Here is a 15,188-nt window from a genome sequence, read left to right on the forward strand (position 1 = left end):
GGGTGTGTGTGTGTGTGTGTGTTTGTGAGTGTGTGTGTGTGCGTGTGTGTGTGTGTGTGTGTGTGTGTTAGTTTGTGTGCGTGCATGTGCACAGGCGCGAGTGTGTTTATGTGTATGTGCGCATGTAGGCTTGGAGAGAAGAGGTCTGAGTGTATGTGAGTGTGTGTGTGTGTGTCCTTGTACATGTTTGTGTCTTTGACGGGTGTTTTCAGGAGACTTGTTAGTGTGTTTGCATGTGTGTGCGGAGAGAGAGAGGGGAAGGTTGTGTGTGTTTGAGAGAGAGAGAGAAAGAGAGTGAGACGGGGGAGACATAGATGGATTTGACATCACTGTAGTATGTATAGGAATTGATTGAAAGGTGAACAGGAAAATAAGAGATTGAGGGATTGACCATACAGAGTGAGACATTGTGAAAAAAAAACTAAAAAGATTGAGAGAGACTGTGTGAGAGAGTGTGTGTATATGTGTGTTTGACTTTGTGCAGAGGACATAGAGAATGTGTGTGTGTGTGTGTGTGCGAGTGTGTGTGTGTGTGTGTGTGTGTGCTTGCGTGTTTGTGTGGAAGGAGAGAGAGAGCGAGACTCTAATCTGATCATGGTTCCATGGCTAAAGCAGACTAACTTGTATTTACTCTCTATACCTTCTGCACTGTATTTGTCAGAGTCTTGGGCCTTTGCATCTGTGGCCCCAGCCACATTAACCCTCACTGCAAAGTAATTAAAATCTCATGAAGGAGAATGAGACAGGGAGAGGAAGAGGGAGCAAGGGAGAGATAGATAGTGTGAATGAGAAGGAGTGAGGGTACTGGAAGTAAAGAGAGGTGTTTTGTTAAAATCAGTCAAAATGAGATGATGTTAGTCTTCCTTTAAGATAATGATAACACACTGTCTATGTGTGTGTATCTCTCTCTCTTTCTCTCTCTCCCTCTCTCTCTCTCTCACTCACACACACAAGCACACACACACACACACACACACACACACACACACACACACACACACACACACACACACACACACACATGATCTCAGGTCCAGATGGAGAGTCAGATCAATATCCAGTCTGTGAGTGCTATTGGTGCCATAGCTCAATGAGTATACAACACAAAGACACACACACACACACACACACACACACACACACACACACACACACACACACACACACACAAATATGAATGATAAGAATGAAAAGACAAACATGCATGCATACAATAAATTAATCTGAAACCAAGACACAGTTACTCAGTCATTTGGGTTGCCCAGTACCCTATAGCCCATTCCACGAGGCCATGTCTATAGACTGCACATGACTGGACAACTGAACCTATAGCCGTGCTAAAGCTCGGACAAGGCATACTTACATACTTACAAAAACTGAACTTCTTCCATCCAGGTTCATGTCATCTTACAGATTATGTGTGGCCTTGTGTTACATCTCTCCCTGGTTGGCCTCTATATGCCTGGACTGGCTGGGGGGCTCATGGTCCTCCATCTGAAACGATAGAGCCTCTGAATCATCTGTCAGTATGTTTGTTAGTGAGCACATATTTAAACAGCACGGCCTCCCCGATATAAACCACTGCCTGGCTGCATAACTGACTGGCTCTGGGGGTTGCCAGATTGTTGGATGGTGTTCCTACTCAGCTCCAGCCAAAAACATGGAGATAAAGAGAGAGAGAGAGAGAGAGAGAGAGAGAGAGAGAGAGATTCGCCTGAAGAAGCCTGGTGATGTAGAAATGAATGGATCCTGATGGGCCTAAAGAGCATGACTGAACTCCTCAGTGGTGTCAACTCAGGGGGCCAGTAGTGGGCGTGCGGATTCCTACCCAACTTGGCAACCCTACTTGGGCTAATATAGAGAATGGAATGGGGGGTAGGGTTTTGACCCTGTGACTTTATTGATCCAGTTAGATGATTATCAGGTTATTGATTGGCATCCAGCTTGATTTACATATAGTGCTGCTGGCTGAGGAGATCAAGTTGGGTGACTGATTTTATGACTTATGATGGTTATTTATTTGTTTATTTATTTGTTTGCTTGTTTTTTTCTTATGTGTACAGACGTGGCTGTGGAAGGAAAAGGAAAGGGACCCCAGTGAAAGTGTGTGATCGTGTTTTTGCCACAGAGGATGATGAAGAGAGCACCTCAGAGCACAGTTATTGCCCAGGTAAGGACCTCTTTGCTAACCTACCTCTTTGCTAACGGCACTAGGCAAGTGTGTCACACAGTTACACTCAGGTCACATTCAACTAGACTTCCACATCACATTAGATAGCATGTATACATCCTTGACCCTCTGTTACTATACAAGTCATCATATATCAAGTCATCTTATATAAACAGGAAAATAATTTGTGAACTTAAAACAGTCAATTACTGAGTGTGTCACATACTGATGTGTGTGTTTGTGTGTGTGTGTGTGTGTGTGTGTGTGTGTATGTATGGACTATAGGTGTCTGTAGAATGTGAGGAGAATGACAGGGAAAGCCTATGATCTGTCTATCCTCTGTTTAATGTTGAGTGTATGCAGGCAGACCAGTAAGAGGGAATGGTATGCTGCAGAGTGTGTAAGCATGTGGTGTAGAATAACCTGAGTGTGTGTGTGTGTGTGTCGATGTGTGTGTGTGTGTGTGTGTGTGTGTGTGAGCTTGCTTGGGGGCGGGGGGTCTTGGACCCACATGTTTGTGTGTGTGTGTGTTTGGATATGTGTGGGTTATGAGTGTTTGTGTATGTGTGTGTTAATGTTGCATATGTTTATACGATGTGTCTGTGTGTGTTTTAGGTGAAGGTCAGTACCAGGGAGCAGAAGGGGGCAGGCACAAACTCCCCGCTCCAGAGGGCCCGTACTATATAGCAGACTCCGGACAGCTCTGGTGAGGGAATCTAAATTTCTGTCTTTTGTGTATTTGTGTGTCTGTGTGGGATTGTGTGTGTTTAAAGTATTCCTGATTGTGTATTTGGTTGGGTGGTGTGTGTGTATGTGAGAGTGTGTGTGGGGCATGTCTGTGTGTGGTGAGACTGCACATGTGTTTGTGTGCCTGGGAGCTGGGGTACTTTTGAGAATGCTGACTGTGTGTGACTGCCTGTGTTTATTGCAACATGTTTATTATAGCAAGGCTGATGGAATGTGTGTGTGTGTGTGTGTGTGTGTGTGTGTGTGTGTGTGTGTGTGTGTGTGTGTGTGTGTGTTTACTGCAGTGTGTAGTTCAGATTATGGTATGTATGAGTGGGTGTGATTTTGCTGCAGTGTGTAGTTAAATACGTTGTGTGTGTGTGTGTGTGTGTGTGTGTGTGTGTGTGTGTGTGTGTGTGTGCGTGCGTGCGTGTGTGTGTGTGTGTACGTGCGTGCGTGTGTGCGTGCCTGCCTGTATGAGAGAGTGTTGATTCCAAAATGTTTAGACCAACTAGAGAGTGACATTCTGTAGATTTGTCTGTCCTTTACTCCTTAGAGATGGGACAATAGCTTTACTTACCAACTTTTGTTTGTGTGTATTAGTGACTAATACATACTTGTATATACTTGTGTCTAAGTGTAAAAACAGCGAAAGAGAGGCAGGGATATATTTGTATGTGTAGTTATGAATTGAGTGGTGTGTAAGTATGAGTTGGGTGGTGTGTGTTTATGAGGAAGAGAGTAGTCATACTTTAGGTGTGTGTGTGTATGTATGTGAGTGTCTGTGTGTGTGTGCGTGCGTGTGTGTGTGTGTGTGAGTCATCATAGTCTTGGCGTGGGTGTGTGTCTAACTGGTAACGCTCTTTGTGCTACTGTGTGTGTCTATGTGAGTAATTAATGATGTTTGTGTGTGTTTGCTGTGACTGTGTGTTTGCTCATGTTTAGTGACCATTCCCAGTGTGTGTGTGTGTGTATGTGTGTGTGTGTGTGTGGGGTGGGGGCAACTGCACTGCTGACAGTGAGTAGTGTGTGAATCTTCCAACCAATAATTTGTGTGTCTGTTTGTGTCTGTGTGTCTATGTAAGTGAATTTTTGTGTCAGGCAGCAAGAGACCTGCTGACTTAGCTGTGTGTGTGTGTGTGTTTTTATACGTACATGACTTGGATAGTGTGTGTGTGTTTGTGCGTGCGTGTGTGTGTTCTGCTGATGGGGTGTGTGGGCGTGTTCCACTTATGGGGTGTGTGTCTGCTGATAACAGTGTGTGTGTGTGTGTGTGTGTGTGTGTGTGTGTGTGTGTGTGTGTGTGTGTATGTGTGTAAAAGACAGAGAGAGAGAGAGAGAAAGGGAGAGATACTGCGGATGTTTAATGTGCATCCTCTTTTGTATTTATGTCAGAATTTGGCTTGATAGACTACAAAACTCTTGAAAAAACAAGTTCAAGTTCAAGTTCAGTACCGAATTTCAACTCTTCCACATGTGGCTTAGCCTACCTTTTTTCAAATCTGTTTTTTACCACCTAGCAGCAAGTGTGCTTCACATTGTAAATGTATCATTGCTGTCTGGTCCCTGAAAAAGCCCCTACTCATACTAAACACTCATGCTACTCCTTCTTCCATGCTAAACACTTGTAACCGGAGGGTTGCCGGTTCGAACCCCGACCAGTAAGAACGGCTGAAGTGGCCTTGAGCAAGGCACCCAACCCCTCACTGCTCCCCGAGCGCTGCTGTAGCAGGCAGCTCACTGCGTCGGGATTAGTGTGTGCTTCACCTCACTGTGTGTTCACTGTGTGCTGAGTGTGTTTCACTAATTTACGGATTGGGATAAATGCAGAGACCAAATTTCCCTTATGGGATCAAAAGAGCATATATACTTATACTTATATAGGCATTAGGGGTGTAAAGGTACACTTATTCATAACGAACCATTCAGATACAGGACGTTAGGTTCGATACAGATGCGTAACGAATGTACCAAACGCACCAAATGCAGTTTTTAACGTTTGTCTTTTTTGCTTGGGGACCATGTTTCAAATTCGAGTTCCCACACAAACATTTTAAGTAGCAGACCATATGTCAGTTTTGTCAATTAACATCAAAATACATTTGACACCTTTTCAAAATACTATACTCAGTGAATTAAGTACCTACAGGCTTACTGTACTGAAAATTCACTGAACCGTGACTTCAAAACCAAGGTACACACCAAACTGTGATGTCTGTGTACCATTACAGCCTAACAGACACATATCCAATCTACCATTTATTGGTAAAAAATGTTAACAAAATAGTTCAAAAAAGTTTTCAGACCAATGACAAGCACTCTTGTTTTTATCGTTTTAAATAACATACACTTTAATCCTAGTGTTACTGGAATTTAGTGCAGCCTTTGACACTGTTGATCAACCTACTACACAGACTAGAACATTGGGTTGGATTAACAGGTCTAGATATCAATTGGCTCAAATCATACCCACAAGAAAGGAGCTTCTTTGTTGCCATCAGCCACGGTACCTCAACACCAACATCCTTGACCTGTGGTGTTCCCCAGGAGTCGATTTAGAGGCCACTATTATTCAACCTTTACAGTATATTTTCCCACTTGGACAAATCATCAAGAACAATTTTATTTCCAATCATAGCTATGCTGATGACAGCCAAATGTACTTAAGCATGTCACCTAATGACTAAAGGTCCCCTTGAATCTCTTTGTTAATGCATTTACCAAATTAACAACTGGATGTCTCAAAAATGTATTCAGTGAAACAGAAAGAAACTGACCTAATTATATATGGTTAAAAGGAAGGAAGACTTTGGGTTGCCACTCTTCTTTATACAAAAGGGCTTAAAGCAAATGGTATCTAAATTTCAACAGCCACATGAAAGCAATAACTAAATCAGCTGTTTACCACCTCAAAAACATTGCAAAACATAGAGGTCTTATGTCAGAAACGTATTCATGCATTTATCTCCAGCAGGGTTGATTATAGCAATGGGCTTTTCATAGGGCTTCCTAAAAAGACCATTGAACTTAAAGGATAATTCCGGTGTGATTTTGACCTACAAGACGATTTATACAGACAGTACCTTAAGGAATTTTACCGTTCGACGCCATCTTGAATTTAGTCACAATAAGTCGAGCGACAAGTACGAATGAACAGGTATGATAAGGGGTCAGATTCCAAAAATTCTGTGTGGAAATGCATGGATTCCAGTTGCTGCTACTGGAAGCAATTGAATCCATCGTGCTTCAGCAGGACACACCTTCCAGACCTCTCAGGTCACAGAAGAAATATTTGTTGGTAAAACCAGCTGTCAGAACTAAACATGGTGAAGCAGTTTTTAGCGGCTAAGCTGTTCTCAGATGCTTTCTGTTAACTAATTAAATGCACTTCCTGTTAATGAGATGTACTCTGTGTTTTTATGTATTTTTTGTATTTTACTGTATTTTATGTAGTTTATCTAAATTGAATTAAATAATTGATGTCTATTATTTACTTGGCTTTGCTTTTGTTTATATAAAGCACATTGAATTACCACAGTGTATGAAATGTGCTATATAAATAAACTTGCATTGCCTTGCCTTGTCATATTTGAGTGAATGTGTGTGTGTGTGTGTGTGTGTGTGTGTGTGTGTGTGTGTGTGTGTGTGTGTCCATTGTTTGGTCTCTGTGTTATGTGTGTGTATGTTATGTTTGTGTGTGTGTGCACCCACAAGGGTATGTGTGTGTGCATGCATTGAGCTTTCTCTGTGTGTGTCTCAGTGTGTCTGAACAGGGAGAGGAGGGGGACAGTGGTGCGCGGGGGCCTGTTCTCTACCCCTCCACCCCTAACTGCCGCATCCGGGAGGTGCATTGTGGGAATCAGGTGCGGCTTGTCGTCATAGCCATCCGCGACATCACTAAGGGAGAGGAGATAACGGTGGACTACAGTCTGACTGAATGGGGCGAGAACGCAATGGTGAGCCTCACCGTAACCATGGCAATAGTAACCATGCCTGATTTATTTTCCCCTACACTCTCTCTCTCTCTCTCTCTCTCCCTCCCCCCTCCTATCTCATCTCAGCATGTTGCTGATAACGATCCATAAGGAGTCTGATTGCTGTGATCATCAGTTTTACTCATTTCTCTTACATTACTCTTTATTTTGTCATTTACTGCTGTGCAGTATTTATATTGATGCATTTTTTAATATTCACCAATGAATTTATTTAGTCATTAATAAATTAATACATTTATTCATAAGCTTAAACACATGTGATACATGTTGGGTGAATGTGCAGCGACTGAATCCGGATGGGTACAGTGCATAACAACATCTGTGGCCATGGTAACGGCTCAGTGACTGACAGTTGAGGTGGTGATAATTATGTACTAAATATGAATATTCATGCCTCTTGCACAGGGTTTCCATGGCACCGTGCCTCCGGCCGGCTTCGAGTGTAACTCTGACCCTGAGAATGGTATCAAGAAGGTGAGACTCCTATTGGCCCTGCTTGTGTGTGTGTGTGTGTGTGTGTGTGTGTGTGTGTGTGTGTGTGTGTGTGTGTGTGTGTATGTGTGTGAGAGAGAGAGAGAAAGAGAGAGAGAGAGAGAGGGTAAGGGTGTGTATATAGTGGGAGTGTGTGTGTGTGAGAGCAGAGGATAAGCGAATGCGTGTGTATGTGTGTGTTTTATATATACAATATATTTTTAATACCAAAACTAACATTACATTGTGTTTGTGTGTCACAGGAGGATGAGGCTGGGCAGGTGCCGGTCTCCGTCTCTGATTACCTCACTCCATCCTGGTCCCTCTCTCCGTCTTCGTCTCCACTGTCGCACTCCGACGGCAGCGACTCTGACTGTGAGGAAGACGAGGACGAGGAGGGTGCCAACGGCTCAGGCCAGAGGGGCCGTGCCCAGCACCGCCACAAGAAGCGCCGGCCGAACCCCTCACTGGCCCTGGCTTCCGCCTGCCCCAAGAAGAAGCCCCCGCAGCCGCGGCCTCCGGGCCGCCCGCCCGGCTGCTCAGCCACGGCCTCTGCGTCTTCGGCGGCCTCTGGCATTCCCCGCTCGCTGCCGTCCTCTCCGCCGCAGCCACCTCAGCCGTCACGCCCGCTCTTCAAGTGTCCAGCGCCGGCTGTGGGTGCCAGCGGGGTCCACCTGCGCATCCCCATGCCCTACAAGCAGTGCTGCGTGTACTGTGGCCGCCACTTCCGCTCACTGCAGCGCCACCTGGACAAGCACCATACCCACCAGCCGGACGTGCGGGCGGCCCTGGAGCGCGCCCACGCCCAGCCGCACCCCTCGGCACACCCCACGCACCTCCACGCCTCCCTGCCTTCCTCCTCCTCCTCCTCTTCGTCTTACGCCCGAGACGGCCCTGCTGCCGGCGGAGGAGCGACGGCCCTGGTGATCCCGTCAGCCCCGCCTAGACACGCCCCTTCTCCCAATTCCAGGAGGAGCCCCGCCTTGTCCCCTGGGCCCCGCAAGAGCCCGGCCCCGATAGTGACAACTCCACCCAGGAGGGGCGGGGTCCCAGTGTCTGTGTTGAAGAGGAGCCCACCCATGCAGGTGGTGAGCCCACCCAGGAAGGCAGGACGGAAGGTGAAGAAGGAGAGAGAGGAGGAGGTGGAGGAGGCCGAGAGGAGGCCCAAGGAGGAGGAGGTGCCCACACCCATCTACATGGAGCACAAGGAGGTGCTGGAGATGCAGCAGCAGCAACAAGCCTCTCAGCCACGCCCACTCCCAGCGGTCACTCCAGATGAGGATGAGGACGACGAGAACGGCATGGGCGACTACGACAGCGGAGCTGATGATAAGAAGGATATCATGAGGTATGAATTCCCCTGTAAATGTACCGCCTCTAAAACACACTCACACCTCACAGGTTAGAAAACAGAGAGATTACACAAGATCTGAGTGAATATGTAAGGGCTTATGGACAACATGTCGTTCTGGTAGCAGAGGTTCGAAGTGGACATTCAGTGCAGTCACAGTGCAAAGTGGAGTTACCTTTGCGACGTTGCCTTTAGTGTTGCACGGTGTACGGATACTAGAAATGTATCACAATGCCTTCACGTAAAAAACTATTACTAACTATTATTAATACGATTTCTGACGGTTTTAGAATCGATACTTTATTAAAATAATAGCGTTCTGTGTCTGTGTGGACTGCTCCCACTCTCCATGCTCCTTGCATGCATCTAGGCAAGTGGGCGTGTCAAGCAGGCAGCTCTGAGTGAGTGAGTGCACAGCAAACGTCAACACAAGTTATTTGCCGACAATCCTCGGCTTGTGGATAAAACAAAAGGTTGCAGTGAAATTTGGAACTATTTCGGATACTTCGCGGACAGTCAAGGCAAGCCAACAGGTACACAGAGGCCTTTCTGTAAAATGTTTCAGTCATTCAAATGCAAGTAGGCTACGCATATAACTTGGCTAACCTCACAGACATATCCCAACATTTTTAAAGAGTACAACTAACGACAGGTTGATGAATAGGCTATAGAAAACACCACTACACGATTAGTGCCTAACCGCCTAATGTACAAACTTTGTTCAAACATCATTGGTCTTGTAAAGGACATCTGAGCTATGATGTTTTGATGAGAACACACATCAACGGCAAAGTTTAGAAAATTGTTCTATATCTTGAGCGTCAAATCCATAGATGCAAATGTCATCGCCAGTGGGAGTTGGCTTAAACCTACATGGTGGTCAATGACTTTAAACTATTATGACATCACAATAGGGCAATCAACCTGGCTTGCACCTGTTTTTCACTGACTCCTGCTCAACTCCAAAGGCTCCCTTTGTCTGTGTCCCACTTCATTCAACCCTAGCAACATCTTAACAACCACTACCGTAATGACAACCTTGCAACCACCGTAGCAAACAGTAACCACCTTAATTATCCTAGCAATATCCTAGGAAGCACTTGCACTGGTATTTCCTCCAAGAAATGCTTTGAGCTATATTGCTCACTTTGCTGATATAATTTCTACGTTTTGATGGCTATAACTGTCTTGTTCGTAGAACTATATCTTTCCGCCACACATCAATTCATCTCTCAACTACAGGACAGACTGCCGTTACTAATTCTAAATGGATGTTGTGGTCAAAAGAATTCTGTTGTGCTTTAGCTTAGTAAAATTACTGTTATCCTCACTCCAGATGCAGTAATGAGTAACAGAGCTAAAGGCCATTTCAGTCATATGTTACACTGTTGCTATGCTCTGAAAGTTGCTAATTTGTAAGTAAGTGTAATATGGCCAAAAAACTGGAGCTACATCATAGGAGTGAATTATATAATATCTGAAAATGAATTGAGGAATTCAACCAAGCAATGGAATGATATATTACACCAGAGCACTGCTAATACTTCTGCTGCATAAACTAAGCTCAACTCATAACAAACCTTTCTCTCCCTCCCCCTCTATGTTCTTATCTCTCCCTTCCTGTCCTGTCTCTCTCCTGTGCAGTTCCAGGCGGCCCCACATCATGCCTCTGCTCTCGTCCCTGTCGTCTCTGGTGCTGTACCTGCGCAGGCTGCAGCACTCGGCCTTCATCTCACTGTCTCGCTCACCACAGTCGGCCGAGGCCTGGCGCCTGTTGTGCCACTCCAGCCTGGCGCTGCTCATCCTCTACAACCGCCGGCGTGAGTGCGAGGTCTCCAAGCTCACCATCAATGAGTACCAGTCGCGCATCACACCGCAGTGCCCCGTCCCGGTGCCCCCCGGCGCGCCGCCGGCCCTCACGCCGCTGGAGGCCTCGCTCTCTCCGTTCGAGCGCCTGGTGCTGCCCCACCTGCCACGCGTGGGCGTGCAGGGCAAGCGCGGCCGCGTGCAGCCACTCATCCTGCCGCCACACTCGGAGGCGTGCCTGGACATGCTGCTGCAGACGCGGCCCGGTGTGGGCGTGGACCCGCTCAACCCGTTCGTCTTCGCCCGGCCATACCACTCTCCGGCGACGCCGCTGCGCGGCACCGACCTGCTGCGGAGCCTGGCGCGCTCCAGTGGCACGCGCAACCCACGCGCCCTCACGCAGACACGCGTGCGCCGGCAGGTGGCCATCCTCACGCAGCTGCTGCTGCTGGCCGAGGCCGAGGAGGAGGCGCAGAAGGGCGCCGCCGTGCAGCGCCTGGAGGGCTTCCTGCACCGCGAGTACCACGTCACCCAGAGCTGCGCCGGCATCAGCCAGGACCCAGGCCTGATGGGGCTCATCGGCCGCGTGGTGCTCTGCGGCGAGAGAGACGGCGTGCTCTTCCGCGGGATGAGCCTGCACCACATCTGCCTCGAGCTGGACGGTAAGACATCGAAGCCAAGCAGAAAACAGGGGAGTAGAGAGTGAGAGAGTGAGAGAGTCAGAGACGGACGAAAGGGATTCAGAAAGAAAATGACAGACACATGGAGAGATAAGATCTCTTAAGATAGAAGAAAGAGGGAGTGACATAATTCAAGAGATGGACCAAGAAAAGATGTTGAAAAAACACGGAGGAGATGTGGATAGAGAAGGAAGGAGAACTTGAGTAGGGAAGGGAGATTAGATGGGTGAAGGTGGAAGAGGAAGAACACGCAGGATGAAAGAAAGGGAGTGAGATAGAGAAACAAAGCTACAGAGTGTATGAAATGGCGAGAAACACAGACTGAGAGGGCTGAAGAGGATTAGTCATGAGCCTCCGACGGTGCTAATTAATGTGCAGTGTAATAACTAATTACTCCTAATGAGAGATGCAGGGCAACTTTCAAGGAGTGTTTTTCCATTGAGAGTGATTAGTAACCAAACCACTGGTTTTCTCCTTCTTTTTGCATCCTTTCCATCTCTCTTCCCTCTTTCTTCCTTTCTTCCTCATTTTTCCCCTCCATCCTCTCCCTCTCTCTCTCCTTCTCAACACGTAGTGATGTCAGCAAACTCTGGGGACTCATTTTCAGAGGAGTCTGACAGCGAGCAAGGGAAGGAGAAGATGGTGTCAGTGACCCCGGCGGCCATGATTATGATGAAGAAGGGCTCGCCCAACGGCAAGTCCCCGCGTCCCAAGAAGATGAACGGAGCGTCGCCGTTCTCTCCCGGCCGCAAGAGAGGCTCTGGCCAGCCCAAACCAGGTGTGCATTTGTTTGTGTCAAAGTGTTTAAGGTTTCTGTATGGGTACAGATGCTGTTGTGTGTGTATTTGTGTTTTTGATGGGCCTCCATGGGCACAGGTGTTTGTATGTTCTTACAGTGCGGTTGTGTGTGCATAGTTTGTGTGAGTTTAAGTTGGAGTTGTCAGTTGTGTGCCTTGTGCTCTATGAGGTGAAATTAACGAGGAAGGAGGCAAATGTGTCTAGTATCAGTGTGTGAGCGGTTTATGTTGAGGCAGTTCATGAGTAGGTATATTCTTCCCTGTCACTGAAATGTGGGTGTCTGCATGTGTGAGAGAGGAGAGAGAAAGGGTGGGTGTTTATGTACATGAGAAAGAGATGATTCTCACTGTGGGTAAATCCTGTGGGTGGCACTGAGTGAACATTCTTCTGTGTGTGTGCCTGTGTGTGGTAGGGGGTGGGTGGGGGGAGGTATGTAGATATGAGCAATGCATTCTTACTGCAGTGTGTGTGTCTACCATTAAGTGTACAGTATATATGATCAGTGAACATGACCATCATGCCCCTTTTTAATTGTATGTATAGTATGGAAGCCCTCATCTTGACTCATCCGTTTTTGCCTTTTCCGTTCTCAGGGAAACGTGGTGTGCTGAAGCGGCCGTGGTCGGAGGCAGAGAGGGCAGCCGTGGAGTCACACCTGACGCGGAACATCGCTGAGCTGCGCGTGCCTGCCAAGGCTGACTGTGAGCGCTGCCTGGAGCTCTGCCCCCTGTTGGTGAGCAACCGGCGGGACTGGAGGGCCATCAAGTTCTACTGCCACAACCGCATCCAGCTGCTCAAGAAGACCCGGCAGAGAGAGGGCAACAGCTCTGACCCCCTGCCCATCTGCTAAGAAGAGAGAGAGAGAGAGAGAGAGAGAGAGAGAGAGAGAGAGAGTGTGTCCTACAGAGTAAGGGAGGAAAAATCATCCTGAGGGATGAGAGTTGTTAAAAAGATATCGTTAACTAACACTTTTTTTTTCACATGATGGGTAGTTTGAGTGGCCAAAGATTCTGCCTCCGTTTTCGTAATTGTACGGTACACAGAATGGTACTTCAGGGTCTCATAGTTATTTTGAGACCGCTTAGGACTCCAGAAAGCTGACAGTTGCAACAAAGAAAATATAAGTGACGCTTTGTGCTACATGTTTTTACTAAAAAACCTCCTAATATGTTCCTTTTTCGAGTCTTATGTAGAGGATTTTTTGACGGAGGCAGTAGCTGCTCTCTTTATTTTGGTGTTTGTTGAAACTGTGCTGCTCCTGGCTGTTGGGAGTGTTGGCTAGGAGAATCTGGTCTGACACAGGCCTCTGACGCAGAGACCAAAGGACTCAAATCACAGGCACAATCGTGTGAAGATGAAGGATTGTCGATAAAGAGGAGGAAGTGGAGGAGCTGAAAGATGAATGTTGACCACTTTTGAGATGAACCACAGAAAGACACTACTTATCAATCACTCACTCTTCTTTGGAGTGTCTGGGCAGCCCAAAGGTTTGCCAAATGGCTTTGAAAATGTTATGTGTCACCAAGTGTATGTATACTACAGATTGATCTTTGCGTTCTTATCATTCTATGTAATGGTTTTTTTTTTCAAGTGGCCAGTGTAGCTTATATATAACTGTTGTGGACAGCTACTTCCTGTGGTGTACAAATGGATGTGCTAGTGGACATATTTGCTGAACTTCAAGCCCTAAGGGCCCTCAAGACCATGAGGTCATCACAAGGTCACAATCACTTCACCCATATCGAACACGTAGCTTAGCCACACATCTCAGCCTCAGATACTTGAAGTTATTTAACAGTTCATGCCTTCTGTTACTACACACGGTTTTCAGTCTCTCTGCTAGTTGCATTGTATATATAGATATACTATTATAATTATAATTATTATTATTGCTATTATCACCATAATTATTACTATTTAAACTGGTTGTGTTTTTATCGAAATATCTCTCCATTAAGCTGTACGTGTACATAAGGTTTTGTAAATAATACAACAGACATGCAAAGATGACGACGATGAAACACACTGTATAGACATATGCTTCGATTATTTGTGTTCAATGGTGTTTTTCTTTTTTTACTGGTCTGTAATAAAAGTAACTTTGTTTTTGCAAATGTGTAGTTGTCAGGCCTTCTGTGACCACTAGATGGAGCTTTAACACTGATGTCACACACACACACACACACACACACACACACACACACACAGAGCCAATCCGATCAGTCAGTCAGCCATTCCAGAATTTGGTTTGTAGTACCTCAGTTTGATGCTATGAAAATATACATGTGCAAAAAAGTGAATTAGTCAAAGATTGTTGCATTTTAAAAAGTATTTCTCTGAGATAGAATCAAGTCAAACTGCAATATAAGAGATGGACAGCAGATGGCACTGTGGAGTTGCATTTTCAGTTTTTGTCCCATCAGATGGCTGGGTCCTAGCCTGGAGATTCCAGACCCTGGTAATCTAGAAAGATTAAGGGTCTGGCCACAAATAATGTAATGGCCCAACTCGGGGCGGCACCAAGCGTGCATTTGAAAATCTCACTGCACGCAATTGGATAAGACTATACGACTAATGTTTACTGACTGATTCGGGACTTCGACGCAATTGGATAACACTACGACTGTCATCTGTTTAGGTCGCCTTTGGCCCGCCTATATCAGATACACCGACGTGATTGGCTCCCCGCGATACAAGTGGCAAAAGTAACGTGCATCATTACTCATTGCCAGAGTGTCTCGCAGAGACAATTCAAATTGTGCTCTTGCAAGAACTCTGGATTTTCCAGGGTAGCTGGGTCCTAGATACACTAGCAGAACCAACATACTCTGGCTGGCCAAAAAAAGGTCACCACCTGGATTTAACTGAGCATATCGGTAAGATCCTCCATGTGAGGGCAGTGCTATGATCTGGGGTTGCTGCAGTTGGTCAGATCTAGGTTCAGCAACAATATACTGTATGTGCCCAAAGAATGAGGTCAGCTGACTATCTGGTCCGAATCTCCCGTCATCAAGACAAGATCTTGGCGAAAGATTGATGCAATGCTGGACGGAAATAAATGTTGTGACATTGCAGAAGCTTGTGTCACAACATTTATTGTGCCACAGTGAATGTATGCCGTAATCAAAGCTAAAGGCGGTCCAACAAAATAGTGTGTGACCTTTTTTATGGCCAGGCAGTGTATGAACTAA

General features: G+C 46.3%; 1 protein-coding gene across 1 annotated transcript in view; it reads left to right on the plus strand.

Moving 5' to 3' along the window:
* The window catches only part of si:dkey-117m1.4, a 19,918-nt gene extending 5,807 nt beyond the window's left edge, over positions 1 to 14,111 (plus strand). The window contains exons 2-9 of the mRNA XM_042096999.1: positions 2,064 to 2,170; positions 2,786 to 2,876; positions 6,657 to 6,852; positions 7,297 to 7,365; positions 7,626 to 8,710; positions 10,358 to 11,181; positions 11,774 to 11,977; positions 12,591 to 14,111. Coding sequence (XP_041952933.1) covers positions 2,064 to 2,170; positions 2,786 to 2,876; positions 6,657 to 6,852; positions 7,297 to 7,365; positions 7,626 to 8,710; positions 10,358 to 11,181; positions 11,774 to 11,977; positions 12,591 to 12,847 — 2,833 coding nt within the window. The 3' untranslated portion in view covers positions 12,848 to 14,111. The remainder of the gene's footprint in view (positions 1 to 2,063; positions 2,171 to 2,785; positions 2,877 to 6,656; positions 6,853 to 7,296; positions 7,366 to 7,625; positions 8,711 to 10,357; positions 11,182 to 11,773; positions 11,978 to 12,590) is intronic.
* Positions 14,112 to 15,188: the final 1,077 nt, after the last annotated feature.

Source organism: Alosa sapidissima, chromosome 1, assembly GCF_018492685.1.
Source record: "Alosa sapidissima isolate fAloSap1 chromosome 1, fAloSap1.pri, whole genome shotgun sequence".
NCBI lineage: Eukaryota > Metazoa > Chordata > Actinopteri > Clupeiformes > Clupeidae > Alosa > Alosa sapidissima.